Source organism: Doryrhamphus excisus, linkage group LG2 (genome assembly GCF_037039965.1).
Source record: "Doryrhamphus excisus strain RoL-2023G ecotype Guam linkage group LG2, RoL_Dexc_Guam_v1.1, whole genome shotgun sequence".
Lineage (NCBI taxonomy): Eukaryota > Metazoa > Chordata > Actinopteri > Syngnathiformes > Syngnathidae > Doryrhamphus > Doryrhamphus excisus.
In genome coordinates, this window is record NC_136358.1 from 9267159 (window position 1) to 9282676 (window position 15518).

General features: G+C 41.6%; 1 protein-coding gene and 1 pseudogene across 1 annotated transcript; both read left to right on the forward strand.

The window, feature by feature from the left end:
• Nucleotides 1–2012: 2012 nt before the first annotated feature.
• Nucleotides 2013–3248, forward strand: LOC131124941 (intraflagellar transport protein 57 homolog pseudogene; annotated as a pseudogene).
• Nucleotides 3249–4101: 853 nt separating this feature from the next.
• On the forward strand, nucleotides 4102–14009 carry LOC131126028 (equilibrative nucleoside transporter 2). Its single transcript, XM_058068163.2, has 13 exons — nucleotides 4102–4275; nucleotides 6348–6392; nucleotides 6499–6580; nucleotides 7775–7932; nucleotides 9136–9275; nucleotides 9353–9487; nucleotides 10711–10808; nucleotides 10903–10972; nucleotides 11430–11614; nucleotides 11707–11812; nucleotides 11926–12011; nucleotides 13242–13447; nucleotides 13533–14009. Exons 2-13 carry the CDS (start codon nucleotides 6358–6360, stop codon nucleotides 13642–13644), a joined length of 1413 nt encoding a protein of 470 aa, XP_057924146.2. The 5' UTR covers nucleotides 4102–4275; nucleotides 6348–6357; the 3' UTR covers nucleotides 13645–14009.
• Nucleotides 14010–15518: the final 1509 nt, after the last annotated feature.

Here is a 15518-nt window from a genome sequence, read left to right on the forward strand (position 1 = left end):
GAGTCAAAAAGTTTGCCCACCCCTGATATAGCTAGTTATATACTATATAAGTTATATAGTATATGTATATATAATTACAGTATATATAAGAAAAAAAAATTCCATCTATTGTATAATGCAGTTGTTTTCAAACCACAGCACGGGGTTAGAATATGTTTCATTATTAACCCTTTAGGCGCCAGAGGTTTTTCAAGAAAATATTTAGTTTTTAGATTATTTCAAAAGGTTGTAGCTTCAAAATGGTTAGAGATAAATACATACTGAAAATGAGAAAAATCATCAGTATGATCCAAAGTTTGCGATAGGAGTAAATTCACTCATCTAATTTTCATTTTCATGGTCAGGATTCCTGTCTCCACTATACCCAACAAGCTCATCAAAATGTCTGATCCATCTTTCACCTCATATCTCCTCCCAAATGCTAATACTATGTGGGAATTTGTAAAGGTGAGATGTGATGACTTTGAGTGCTAATGTGCATGCATCATTGTGGTACACAACCTCTCCACCCAGGGGGATGGTGGCGCTGTATTCATTTAGTGCTTTTCATTTGTTGTTGTTCCTGTCATAGTTTTATACATCATAAATAGGATCAATCACATCGCTGTAATGTACGCAATCTACCCAGATGTTCCTAGAGCTAGTTCGATTCTAAATCGCTAACGCTAGCACAACGCGGAACTTCAGCCACGGTCATCACATTGACAGCCCGTCAATAACAGCTGTAACTCCAAATTACAATGCAAAAATCAGAGAATCAAAGAATGTACAAATGTAAGAAACACTGGTTAGTTAGGACTAGGGTTAGGCGATATGGACTTTAAAATTTATCACAATATTTTTGGGAAGTATCACGATATAATGATATAAAACTATATAAAATTTAAACTCAGCGGTGTCTTGTATAAAAACTTTTGGAAATTGTAAAGCACATGTATTTATTTACTTTTTCTAGTAGTAGTGTGATAATTATTTCCTTTTGTTAGAATAAAATGTTTTTGTTTTGTTTTGACATCTACATCTGCTAACATTTGCCGAATTGATATTTCATGTTGCAATTTATTCCAATTAACCAATTTAATTGTTCAGACACAGTCTCAAGTTCTTGTTTTTTAATGCACAAGACTAGACACACACAAACTAAAAGCACGTCTAAAAACTTCAAAGTAGGGCTTAACAAGAAGAAACTGATTTTTGAGTTGTTCACCTATAAGTTCTTGTTTTTTAATGCACAAGATTAGACACATGCAATCCAGAAAATGATATGTAAATGTTACACTTAGGGGGAAAAAGTGGGCTAATAAATTGTAAATTGACAATAAAAGCACAAAAACTGCGGATTTCAGAAAACAACAGATGGAATGATACAGCACTCTACAAGAAGCAATGAAGTTTGTAAAATTAAATAATTAAAAAAAATCAAAAATTGTTACAACTATAATGATGAAAAGTCAATACACATCACTAACCCACTAAACTTGCTTTTTAATATACCCACTTGATCAACTTGAGAAGTTTACAGTTACATTGCACTAAAATATTGTCATTGTTGTGAATTATAGTATTGCTGTTTGTACTGTGGTTAAATTAGAATTTGTTAGTTTTTGTCTCACCCTATTGCCGCATCAAAATATTATCATTATCATGAGCCATGTATCGCAAATTGTATTGCATAGCGCATGAAGCCTGATGCTAGCTGGCTGCATTTTGAATGTATTTGAATGTATTAGGCATCCCAAGCAGAGATGACAAGCACTGTGACATCATAAACGCCAGCACCACAACACTCCTCCACAGAGGTGACATGCACTTTGATGACATCACCATGGGCCCCGCTGCAACCTCTCCACAGAGGCGACACCCGCTCTGTAGACATCATGACGCAACACGCCACAACACAGCGCCACCACAGTACGCTTCTCAAGAGAGATGACAGGCCTTTTCGCCTCTGTTGCCGCCATTTGTGAGGTGTGTGCCGTCAACCTAGCGGATCGTACTGTCCACCGGCACGCATGGCCCATCGCCGCGGCGACGAGGCCGACCGCGGGCCCGGAGTAGCCTACCAGCCATTTGTGGCCATGGAGTGTTTGCTGGAGAAGTTGGTCATTCTAAACTATGAAGATGAGGTCCTGGCCAAACACAACATGAGAAACCTATCCAGACATTACTTTGTGTCCAGTCCCTACCTGGAGTCGAACCCGGGAGAGCAGTTCTACATGTTCACCATCATCGCCGCCTGGCTCATCAATGCTGCGGGCAGGTCGTTTGATGAAAATGTGGAGTACAGCGAGCCCAGTGCCACCATGTCTGACATCCTTGCAGAACTACGAGCGTTTGGCGTCCGTGTGGATTTCCCGCCCTCAAAGCTGTTGTCCGGCTCAGGTGAACATGTCTGCTTCGTGCTGGATAGATTGGCTGAGGAGGCTCTGAAGAAAAGAGGGTTCTCCTTCAGGAGCCCAAAATATCCACCAGAAACTACAGAGGAACCACTTGTAATGGTGGACGACGTGGAATTCAACCTCAGCAACGTGGAGGAGGAGACAATCGAGGAGCCGGATGATGATGATGAGAACGTGATGGACCTGGAGGCCTTGAAGTTACGCACAACTCAAAGCGAGGTGTCCTCTGTAAATACAGAGATCCTGCAGCCTACAGTGGAGGCGTCTGAGTGGTATCTAGAGGTGGAGCGAGTCCTTCCTCAGCTCAGAGTCACTATCAAGAACGACAACAAGGACTGGAGGGTCCATGTGGAGCAAATGCACCAACACCGAGACGCCATCTCATCCTCCTTCAGAGAGGCCAAAGGATACCTGGAGAAACTACGTGAGGATATCGGGAAGACTTTGGAGAAAGTCCGCAGTCGAGAGAAGTACATCAACAACCAGCTGGAGCAACTCGTCCAGGAGTACCGTGGTGCTCAGGCCCAGCTCAGCCAGGTGAAGGAACAGTACCGGCAGGCAAGTGAGAACCTTACAGAGAAGGCCCGCCTCTTGGCTGACATGGACGATGAGCTGAAGCGGGTGAAGCATGAGACGGAGGAGAGGAGCAGCAGCATGTCGGACGGAGCCCCTCTGGTCAATATCAAGCGGTGCATCGCCAACCAGAAGCAGGAGATTGTCCAGCTCAGCAAGATGATTGCCAGCCTACGCTTGCAGATGAAGAAGTCTAACAGCTTACGGGACGCCACCCATTTTATAGAGACGCCACGCTTTTCATGCAACTCAGATGTCTGGACTTGGGATTCTTGAAAGTCACCCATAATGCATTTGAAAATATCCATCTTGATACGTTCATTCATTCATTTTCTACCGCTTTTTCTCACGAGGGTTGCGTCGGGTGCTAGAGCCTATCCCAGCGCACATATAGACAAACAACCATTCACACTCACATTCATACCTATGGACAATTTGGAGTGGCCAATTAACCTAGCATGTTTTTGGAATGTGGGAGGAAACCGGAGTACCCGGAGAAAACCCACGCATGCACGGGGAGAACATGCAAACTCCACACAGAGATGGCCGAGGGTGGAATTGAACCCTGGTCTCCTAGCTGTGAGGTCTGTGCGCTAACCACTAGAACGCCGTGCCGCCCATCTTGATACAGCTGGAGTCAATTCCACGGAGATTCAAACCAAAATCTGCCAAAGCTCAAATGGAATACTTCCATCACTATGCTTCAATATGTAGACTGTGTACATTACGTAGTAACACACTCTCGTTACGCACTGACCAGAAATGACAATCAAATTTTTTTCCTTCTTCTTTCCCACCACTCAGGTTAGTGCCTTCCCTTCCACTACGTAGCCAGAATGGCGACTATGACTGTTTTGAGTACAACTGGCATCCGACAGTGCACTGCATTTTGAAGAAGTGCATGAATTGATATATGTATATTTTAAGGAGGCACTGTTTTCGTTTAACACAGTCTTTAGTTTTATACTTAATGATCTACATTACATTAATGTGTATAAAAAAATTGACATTTTAATGCGAGTGTATCCTTGGCACCAAACGAGTCATAAAGAGGCCGGCTGGGTCTCCTTCGCAAGCCATTGGTTCGTCATTCTGCTGACAGGGCGCCACAATTTAAGCCTGCACCGGAAGTGATGCTTTACTGAGGCTTTTACCGGAAGAAGAAGACAGCCAAGCAGGCACACGTCGGGCGGCAACTTCTCTTCTGCCTGCGCACCGCGAATGGCCCAGTTACTCCCACCAACTCAACACTTTTTTATGGACTTCTCTGCTTACTTTCGACAAGCGTTTTTCATCCCTTCAAGTAAGCGCCTTTACGTTCACATACGACTTGTTTTTTGCACCACCACATTTTTGAAACCTGGCTTTTCGAGCCTCATCGACTCCTGTTCGATTTCGCCTGAACACAGGCTTGAAATGTCGCTGCCAAACGGGCTACATGAAAGCATCTCGTTTTTGTAGTCTTCGCCAATGGTGTCGCATTAGGGAGCACAATAAGTGTACATTACAATGTGTCAAGCTACTGTTGTGTTTGACAATAAACAGCAGGTGTGTACCCACCGTAATCATAATCACCATTGATTAGATGCAGGATTATATTAAAGATTGATGACTGAAATTACACCTTGTATTGTAAACCCTCGTAACAATGTTCATGTCATAATGAATGTTCCTCGCTAATAGCCTCAACATTATTTACGTAGCTTCTTAAGTACACCCTGATGACCTGTGACTTCCTCTGGCTTTACTTCGGCTTCTTAGTATTCACTTCCATTATGCTTTTTGTGAACAACAAGTTCTCATAAAAGCACTGCATTAATAACATTATTGGCCACGCATATCCTCTATTTATATTATCTATTGGTGATGGGGGTGGTCAACTGGCAGACTGCGGGCCAGTGTCCCGCAAATCACTCTAAAGTCTTTATCACTTTAAAATATTTAAGCAAAATTGTAAATCATTCATTCATTCTCTACCGCTTTTTCCTCACGAGGGTTGTGGGGGTGCTGGAGCCTATCCCAGCTGTCTTCGGGCGAGAGGCGGGGTACACCCTGTACTGGTCGCCAGCCAATCACAGGGCACATATAGACAAACAACCATTCACACTCACATTCATACCGCCGTGCTGCCCATTGTAAATCATATATTTAAAAAAAAAATAGAAGGGTCTGTGTGGGTCGAGCTTGCCTTGGTTCAAGACGTGACCAGGGATCTTGGGTTCCCAAAAGTTGGGGTAGAGGATATTGACAAGTGTAAAGATTTTGATAGTGTATATATATTGATACTTTTAGGTATTGGCTGGTTACCGGTTTTAAGGTATACCATAGTATGAAACAGTCACGGTTGAAACCCACTAAATTTTGCATTGATAGACTTTCTTTATCGTCATGGCGCAGCCACTGCTTGGAAATACTTTGCCCGACATATTACTCACATCGAGTAGGAGACAGGAGTGGATGATAAGTGGTATAACCCATTTATTTGCCACTGAAAACAAGAGCCACCACTTAACATCTCACCCAATGACCACATGACCCAAAACGGAAACCTGACCTGCCACTACGAAATGATCACATGATTACACATATTTGCATTTTGCTTTTTTCTTTATCAAAAACATGTTTAGAATTGCGTTGCAGTTCACACCATTGTTTATTTAGTAAGAATTCTGTAATTTTTTTTTATGTCACGTATTCTCCACTTTCTTCATGTTACATGGTTTTTAAAAAAAATTCGGTCAAGATATTTCAAAATAATACATTTTGGAGCTGTAATTAGAATGCAGTGGAACCATTAAACCATGACGTTTTTGCCCAAGGTTATCATGCAGTTAGAATATCATACCAGCCCATGCCGAGATACATTATTCATTCTTTGCTGGAAATGTATTTGTTACAGAACCCAGATTTGCAGAGAGTAATGTGACTTAGAATAAAATAGGAAAAAAATATGTACACAATAATTTTGTTTGTCTTGCAAGTGATGAGACCACCATTTGTCTGAAATAGCTTGGAAGCCATACCAGAGCTGATGACTGTGGCATGAATGGCACAGCAATTGGCCTCGGGGTCTCATCAACCTATCAAAATGTCATAATAAAATGTAACAAACGGCCACTGTGTAATACTATTTTTACAGCCACAAAAATACAATACATTTTTCACTTCACTCAGGATGTTTGTAGACAGGCAATTTCCGCAGAATTTGGAAGAATTGGCAACTCTCATTTACAACTGCATGGCTCATGCAATGTGCCATTTTTTTGCACTGTTAATTTGAGGTAGTGGTATGCCCGTCATGGCCTCAACCTTTCACTGGAATGTGGGGGAAAAAAAGTTTGCAGATTGTGATCACAAACCTTTGTCTCCCCTTAGTTTGACAAGGATGATGAAGGGACGCAAAGATGCTCCTTCAGACTGGTGAGTTGCAATGTGACAGTTCAAGTGTGCATGCAGCCTTTCATGCAGAGACGGCAATAATTGTTTACAGCTGGGCTGCATTTATGCTTTAACTTCCCACCGCCAGGGGCTGCTTGTCTGGGATTTGTTTCTTCATCCTGGGTCTGGGAACGCTGCTGCCATGGAATTTCTTCATGACCGCCATATTGGTAAAAGAAAATAAATGGAATTTAAAGGGGAACTGCACTTTTTTTTTGAATTGTGCTCATCATTCACAATCGTTATGTGAAACATGAACACATATTTCATTCCTGTTGATGTGCATTATGACACAAGTAAGCGAGTTAATTTCAGCTAGCTTACAATGCTGTCTTTGGGATACACTTATTTCGACCATGAATCCCTCTAAAAAAAAAAGAAACCTAACGTTGCATCGTTTGATATACATGCTGTGCTCACACATTAACATGTAAAAGTTGCATCTTGCTTGCTTAGTATCTTGATGCTGTAAAACAACACTGAAACGTATTTTCTCTGCGTATTTATACACATTTATGCTAGTCAACAGCAAGAGCAGCGACAACACGATGTCTGCCCTCATTGGGATGGCTGTGTCTTCCAGCACAAGACGTGTGCTTCAGTCCTCGGTAAAAAAAAAAATGCAAACCAGCATCTTGAGTCATTGTAGCGAAATCTAGAGCTAGGTATCCACTCGTCCGACTGAGAGTGATGCTGAGACTAGCGATTGGCGAGTCGTCGTGTTTGTTAGCTAGTATTAATTAACAGAGGAAAAACGTTTCTGTAGTATTTTAAATCATCCAAATACGGCAAGATACTGCAACTATTACATGTTATCATCGGTGTACGTGTTAATACATGATCACAGCGTGTATACCAAACCATGCAACATTGTTATATGTTTTTTTTTTAGAGGGCTTCATAGTCGAAATATGTGTATCCCAATGATAGCATTGTAAGCTTGTTAAAATTAACTTGTTTTATAATGCACCGAAAAGGGAAAGAAATATGTGTTCATGTTTCACATAAGGATTGTTAAATTCCCCAAAAAGTGCAGTTCCCCTTTAAAGTAAGTGAGCATGTGATAGGAGATTGTGGTATTGTATCGTCACGAATACTTATGGAGCCTTTAAGTATGACCTTTCATGTGATGAGTCATGTGATCACATTCAGGTGCGAAGCCTTCCTTTTCACACTTACCCCGTTACTCTTTTCTTAATTTCATTTGCATTGACTAGAAACAGCTGTGGTCCTTTTATGCATCCATATTTATCGGATGCATAATTTTATTGCATGCATTATTTTATTTAATCGTCTTAATCCTTGGAATAAGAGCATGTATGTCTTTCCTCCCATGTCACACATTCTCCCATCCCTGTGCATAGTATTTTGAAGACCGCCTGAACACAACGGCTGCACAAAATGTGACAAGCAACAGCACAATGGAACCCCCCAAAGATTACTACTTTAACAGTTTGATGACCCTGCTGTCCCAGTTGCCCCTGCTGCTCTTCACCTTGCTCAATTCCATCCTCTACCAGAGGTAGGGCATTTCAAGTAGGGCTATTAGGTGTACTATTTGAGCTTGTAGGGGTGTGACAGTACATAATCAGAATCACGTTTGGTACCTACCTTGGTTATAAGCTCATGGTTTGGTTCACTTAACAGGATTTATATGCTGTAACTACAAAAATAGTCTGTTTATATTATATAGTAACAATATAATTTTTATAATATCAAATCCTACTTTGGCCAGGTTACCTTGTCCTTATGAGTGGAGATTCCAAAATGAGGCTTTATTGATGGTTGTATGTATTTTTGTATTTTAGATACAATTAAGAAGGGGGGAAGTGGTTCTTTTAGAGTTGGGACATCATGGAAAGATTCCAGTCAGATAATGGACACTTCATACTCAACAAGCAGGATCACTGTGAGTGCTGCTCCAGCTTTTTCTAAAATGCGGCATTCAGGTGCATCGCATAACTCTTCACACACAAGTTGCTGCTGCATTCAGGGACACTTTTAATCACAGCAAACACCCACACATGTACATGATATTTACAAAATCAACCACTTGTTGTTCAAACAACAATAAGACAATGATACAAAATGTTGTACTTCTGACATTAATGTTAAACAAACCTTTGTTTAATACTGCTTTAAATACTGTTTGATACTTCTTCATCATGATTGTTAAACTTTCCCCTCAACTTTGGTATTAAATGAATGTGCCGAATTAACCATAGCCATCCCGAGCGGGCAAAAAAAGTGAAACTCAAATTAAATCAATTCAAAGGGAAGGATGCCGACATCATCACCAAGATGTCACCAGCAAAATACACATTTTTGACCCGGAATTACTATAAAATGAATTACAAAACATAATAAGGTTTATGTTTTTGAAGTGTGCAGGAGTAGGGGGTACATGCCTTCAGGTCATATGTTTAAAGGGGTACATGACTGACATTCCGATTTTCCTGGAATGTTTTTTTTTTTAACCTTTTTACTTCAAATTGCTTTCTGCCAGTAAAATATCTAATTATAAAACGTACTTGTTTTGTGTTAACATTTTTTTAACAGATTAATTGGATTTACATTCTTTTTAATGGGAAGAATTGATTTGGTTAGCGTCCGCTTCAGTTAGAGTTGGGTCTTCAGGAACAAATTAATGATGCTAACCAAGGTTCCGCTGTATTCATGTTATTGGTGTTTTGATGGTGCTGATGTGTGCATGCCTGCCTTCCAGGATATCCGAGGCCATGCGTGTAGGGGGCAGCCTTGTTTTCATCCTGCTGCTCTTTATACTAACCACTGTGCTGGTGAAGGTGCCCATGGATACTGACCGCTTCTTCTCCATCACCATGGCTACCATTTGGTTCATCAACTGTAAGTGTCAGCGGCTGGGGTTTACAGCAGAGGCTTGTGAGTCCACCAGTTAATGGTGACTTGTTCTTGTCCTACAGCATTCGGTGCCGTGCTGCAGGGAAGTCTCTTTGGCCTGGTGGGCATGTTTCCCCAAAAGTACAGTGCCATCTTCATGAGTGGTCAAGGCCTTGCTGGTACTTTTGCCGCCACTGCCATGCTGTTATCCATTGCCCGTAAGACACACACACACACACACACACACACACACATACACACAAATCCCTCAAGGTCAGTGGTTCTTAACCTGGTTCCGATGGAACCCTAAGGGTTCGGTGAGTCTGTCTCAGGGGTTCGGCAGAGCCTCCACTGCAGAGGACAAGATACACCCGACTCATCGTGTCGATTCATGATGACACGCCCCGTTTGGTCATCACTGGCCGCAGATGATCACGTTGCATTGCTTGGCCAATCAGTGCTGCAGGCAATTTAGTGCGCTCAGTCATTAAATGGGACCTATGATGCTCATTTTGTGGTCTCCTATAGAGCAGCTACACACGATAACCAGCACAGAAAGCTTTCTAGATTTTCCACAATCTGCACCTATTCCAGCTTTATTTCTTTGGAATTTGTGTTTGCAGCGAAAATGGTCTGTTTTGATTTATTCCACCCAGGGTGGGGAATAAAGGCAGGGAAAATTCATACTTTCAATTCGACGTCACAACTGACGTTTCTAACCTCAGCCAGCTTGCTGTTTTGTGCACTGTGTGAAAGACGACATGATAAAAGATTTTTTTAAATTTTGTAAGCCTCTTCTAACAATAACTAAGGCAGCCAATGTGAAGAAGCTTGTGGATGACTTCTTCAGAGACGACAATCTTTAATGGGGTATTGATTTTGGCAGTTTGTACGGATAGAGCTCCAGTCATGCTTGGTGCGCTAGTAAAAGCCAATGTACCACACATTGTTACGTGTTGTATTCTGCACATGCATACCTTAGCAACAAAAACCTTGCCTCCAAAAATGGCAGAAGTATAAAAAAAACTGTAGTGGAATGTGTGTACTATGAACTAAGTAGTTCTCTGAGGCATCTTCAGTGAGCTGTGTAAAGAAACATGCTCTGAATTTGAGGTACTTCTTGCAGGTATTTGCAGGTTTGTAATTTGTCAGTTCATCCACTCGGTTGGTTTTGTTCTTTGAACAAGGTGATGTTATACACGGTTAATTTAGTGCAGTAAAAAAAAAAGTGAATTTGAAAAAAAAAAAAAAAAATATATATATATATATATATATTTTTTTTTTTTTTTCCCCACTAAAGAAGGGTTCTGTGAATGTGCACATGAAACTGGTGGGGTTCAATAGTTCCAATCAGGTTAAGAACCGCTGCTGTGGGTGCTGGTTGCCCAGTAATGGGAAATTAATGTTCATCAAATGAAAGCTGCTGCTTGTTTGCTTTTAGGTGACGTGGATATGACTTCTATGGCTTTGGGGTACTTTGTCACACCATGTCTGGGTACACTGCTCACTCTCCTCTGCTACCTCCTCCTGCGCCGCCTGGTCAGTGGCAGTGCACTCGCTGCATGATGCCTCAGATAACCTACTTTTTCCAAACAGTTAAGACAAGATGCTTATTCTGTGTGCTTCCATGCAGGAGTTTGCTCAGTATTACCTGAACAAGCACGCCAAATATGAAGCCGGAACCACAGATGAGCTGTTGACAGGTGAATGACATTCCATGCCAGCCCACTGATGGCTGCTTGAAATTCTGTTTTACGTTTTTATAGAACGCACCTCACGGCCAACAATTGGCTGAATGCCACAGATGGCCCACGGGCTGCATTTTGGCACCCCTACTATACGCGGACTACTCTGAAGTTTCTCTTCTCCGTGTGAAAGATTTACACACTTTACTTTACCCTTTCTAAAATTGAGCTTTAAAGTGCTTTTAAAAGTGCTTGAAATTGAGCTGCTCACATATATCTATCTGGCGGCGTTAACTTGTGTTGACTTTTCCACTAAAGGGCATGATTGGATCCCTCACTTACCACAAAATCTAATCTATTTAGGGGCCATTATCTCGTTAGGCTGCCGTTCATCCATGTGAAGTCGCATTGTCCCTGTCGCACAAAGACTGAGTTTGTTGGGGCACTCACTGTGTGCATGCATGTGTGTGTTTAGCTGAGAGTGCCGCAGTGGACAACGGCAGGCTCAACCACCACGCCAACGGCTCAGTGACCAACAGCCCCAACAAAGATGTCGCCCTGCAGGAGGGCGATGTGGACACAACCAAGCAGGTCTTTGTCTCTGTGGAGCAGGTGAAGAAAAGCCAAGTCAAAGCTTCTGTTATCGAGGTCTTCAAGAAGGTCAGCTGATGTGTACTACTGACACTTGCGTGTGTATGTGTGTGAGAGTCAGAAAAAAAACTATATATAATTTTTTTTTTTTTTTTTTCCAGATTTGGGTCATGGCGTTTTGTGTGACATTTGTGTTCACGGTCACTCTGTCAGTTTTTCCCGCCATCACTGCTAATGTCAAGACGAGGAACCCAGGAGGAAAATGGGGTATGACTGCTGTAGGATGATGGCTCCTGTGATTTCTTGTGAAAACCGTCAGAAAGGGGGGCTTCTTTGCTCATTTAGTACCTTTTTTATAAGTCTTATTATTCTTCACTCAGAACGCTACTTTATTTGTGTGTGCTGCTTCCTGACCTTTAACCTCAACGACTGGCTTGGCCGCACCATCACCACGTGGGTGCGCTGGGTGAGTGCACATTTCTCCTGCTCTGTCATTACATCACTGTATTGGTCACTCATCTGCATTATCCTCAATAGGTTTAAATTAGATATAATAATAATAATGAAATAATTAGAAATAATCCAATTTTAGGAAATAAGCTTTGCAAAAACAAATAGCTTGAAACAACAAACATGTTGTTTGTTCAGAAAAGTGCCACAGCATTTAATCGGCTTCAAATTCTGATGAGCATTTTATTTTGCTTGAAGACCACAACTGTTTTTTTAATGTTTTTTTTTTTTGCTGCTTTTTATTTTCCATCTACCCATTTTCTATGCCGCGTATCCTCATTAGGGTCGCAGAGTTGTTGCTGGCTCACTGTGTGCTGGAGGCAGGGTACACCCTGGACTGGTTGCCAGCCAGCAGGGCACATATAGACAAACAACCATTCACACTCTCATTCATACCTATGGACAGTTTGGAGTCGCCAATTAACCTAGCATGTTTTTGGAATGTGGGAGAAAACCGAAGTACCTGGAGCAGACCACAGACATAAGTGGCATGTGCACATATAACGAAAAATACATACACATTTTACCATTCAATTAGACAAATCTAGTCTGTCAGAGATATGCCATCTACTGTACAGTACCGTAACAACCAGCTACAGTGGTGTGGAAAAGTGTTAGCCCCCTTCCTGATTTTGTAATTTTTTGTTTTTGTCACACAATTGTTTCAACTCATCAAATTTAAATACAGTATTTGTTAACACAATATACCGTTTTTAAATTAAATGTTTTATTATTAAAGGAGAGAAAACAATCCAAGCCTACATGTCCCTTTGTGGGGGAAAAAGTGATTTCATGGTATAAAGCGATGTTGACTTTCCCATTGTTGTTTTCACATGCTGTTTTATTTCTCAATATGGGACCATTCTGTATTTAAAGGGACGGTTTATAACCCCAAGGTGCTATGTATTTTACAGTTCATCTGTTTTTTTATGCGAGTATGAGCTTCTTTTGGATTGGATGATGGATTGCACAATTTTATTAACACAGCAAAGAGCTGAGTTGTTGTTTCTAACTAGTGTGCGACCTGTAGATGAAACCAAGACCGGAAGTAAAAGTGCAATATTTAATATATTATTCTGCGATAGGTGTTATTGTGGGAACATGTTCTTTGCGTTATTTAAAGTGTTCCGTTAATTTATTAACTTACTATTCTTTTTGTTTCATGTTCCAATTCCGATCTTCTCAGCCTCGCAAAGAGTCCCGTATCTTCCCACTGCTGGTGGTTTCTCGTGTGGTCTTCATCCCACTGTTGATGCTCTGCAACGTACAGATGCAAGACCCAAGACATCTGCCTGTCCTCTTTGACCATGATGCCGCTTTCACCGCCATAATGGCGGTCTTCTCCATCTCCAGCGGTTACTTTGTGTGTCTGTCTATGTCCTATGCGCCACAGTAAGTTTTAGTTGTCGTCCTGTGCACAAACTTGGCAGATGTCCTCTTTGTTTGGGATGCTGACATTCTCCTTCTCCATCATCAGGATAGTGGAGGCCAAGGATGCCGAGACCGCTGGAGCCCTGATGACCTTCTTCTTGGCTTTGGGTCTTTCCATTGGTGCCTTGCTGTCCTTTCTGCTTCGCGCTGCAGTGTAGTCTCTCAACACACATACTCACGCCCGACTACTGCTAGTAATACTAAGGAACGTCATGTATGCTATTCCACAGGTTTGTTTGCTTATTTACAGCGGCAAGAAAAAGTATGTGAACCCTTTGGGATTTCTTGCATTTCTACATATTTGGCATAACATGTGGTCTGATCTTCATGTAAGTCACCACAATAGATAAACAACTTCTGTTGTAACTTATATGGCACAAAATTGTATATTTTCATCAAAACACACAGTACAGGGTGGAAAAAGTATGTGAACCCCTCGGTCAATGACTTCTCAAGAGCGCATTTGAGTCAGGTGTCATCCAACATGGAGTTCAATTTGTGTGACGAGTTTGCAGGAGTCGTATCAAACTGCCCTGCCCTTTAAAAACTCACACTAGTTTTGAAATGACTTCTCAGAAGAAGCATTGTCTGATGGGAACCATGCCCCGCACCAAAGAGCTCTCTGACCTGTGAACAAGAATTGTTGAGCAACGTAAGGCTGGTAGGGGATACAAAAGTATCTCTAAAAGCCCTTGATGTCCATGTCTTAACAGTTAGACAGATCATCTCCAAATGGAGGGAGTTCAAGACACTTGCCACGCTCTCCAGGCGTGGTCGTCCTGCAAAGATGACTGCAAGAGCACATTGCAGAATGGTCAGTGAGGTGAGAAGAACTCCTCGAGCATCAGCCAAAGACTTACAGCAAACATTTCTGTTCATACCTCCACAATACTTCAAAGTTTGAACAAGAATGGAGTTCATGGGAGGACACCATGGAGGAAACCTCTGCTGACAAAAAGACCACCTTGATGTTCCACAGCAGTTCTGGGACAACATTGTTTGGACTGATGAAACAAAAATGGAGTTACTTGGAAGGAACACACAACGCTATGTATGGAGGAAAAGTGACACAGCACACCAGCATCAGAACATCATCCCAACTGTGAAAGATGGTGGATGGAGCATCATGGTTTGGGACTGTTTTGCAGCATCAGGGCCTGGACGGATTACTGTCATCAATGGAAAAATTAATTCCAAAATGTACCAAGACATTTAGCAGAAGAACTTAAAAACATCACTCAAACGAAGATGGGTGATTCAACAAGACAACGACCCCAAACATAAATAAACAAAACAAAATCAACAAAAGAATAGATCAAACAGAAGAAATGACGCCTTCTGGAGTGGCCAAGTCAGAGTCCGGACCTCAACCCCATTGAGATGCCGTGGCATGACTTCAAGAGAGCCGTGCACACCAGACAACCCAAAAATATTGCTGAGCTGAAACAATTCAAAGAGGAACGATCCAAAATTCCTCCTGGCCGTTGTGCAGGTCTGATCTACAACTCTAGGAAACGTTTGGTTGAGGTTATTTCTGCCAAAGGGGGGTCAATGTTAAGGTTCACGTACTTTTCCCACCCAGTAATGTGAATGTTAACATCTTTCATTCATTGAACAAAAAATATATAAAAATATATATATATATTTTGTGTAATACTTCAGAAGAATGTACGATTCTATTGTTGTGACTGAAATTAATGTAAACATTAATTTTATGACCAATTTATGCAGAAATTCAAGAAAGCCCAAAGAGTTCACATACTTTTTCTTGCCACTGTAATTGCGCTTTACTTTGTTAGTCCTGCATTTGTAGCTTGAATGTCGTTTCCTACAACTGTAGTGTTTTGCTTTTGTCTTGCTTTTTAGCGGATATGGGTTGTAGTCTACTTGAAATTGAGGAAACTCAATCAGCCATGTCATCAAAACGACCAATTACCGACTGACCAAATTCCATCAGCAATGAAAGGCTTACGCTGCCCTCTAGTGGCCACAAAGACTTAATTCCCTCATTTTGACCGTGATGGGAGCCCAG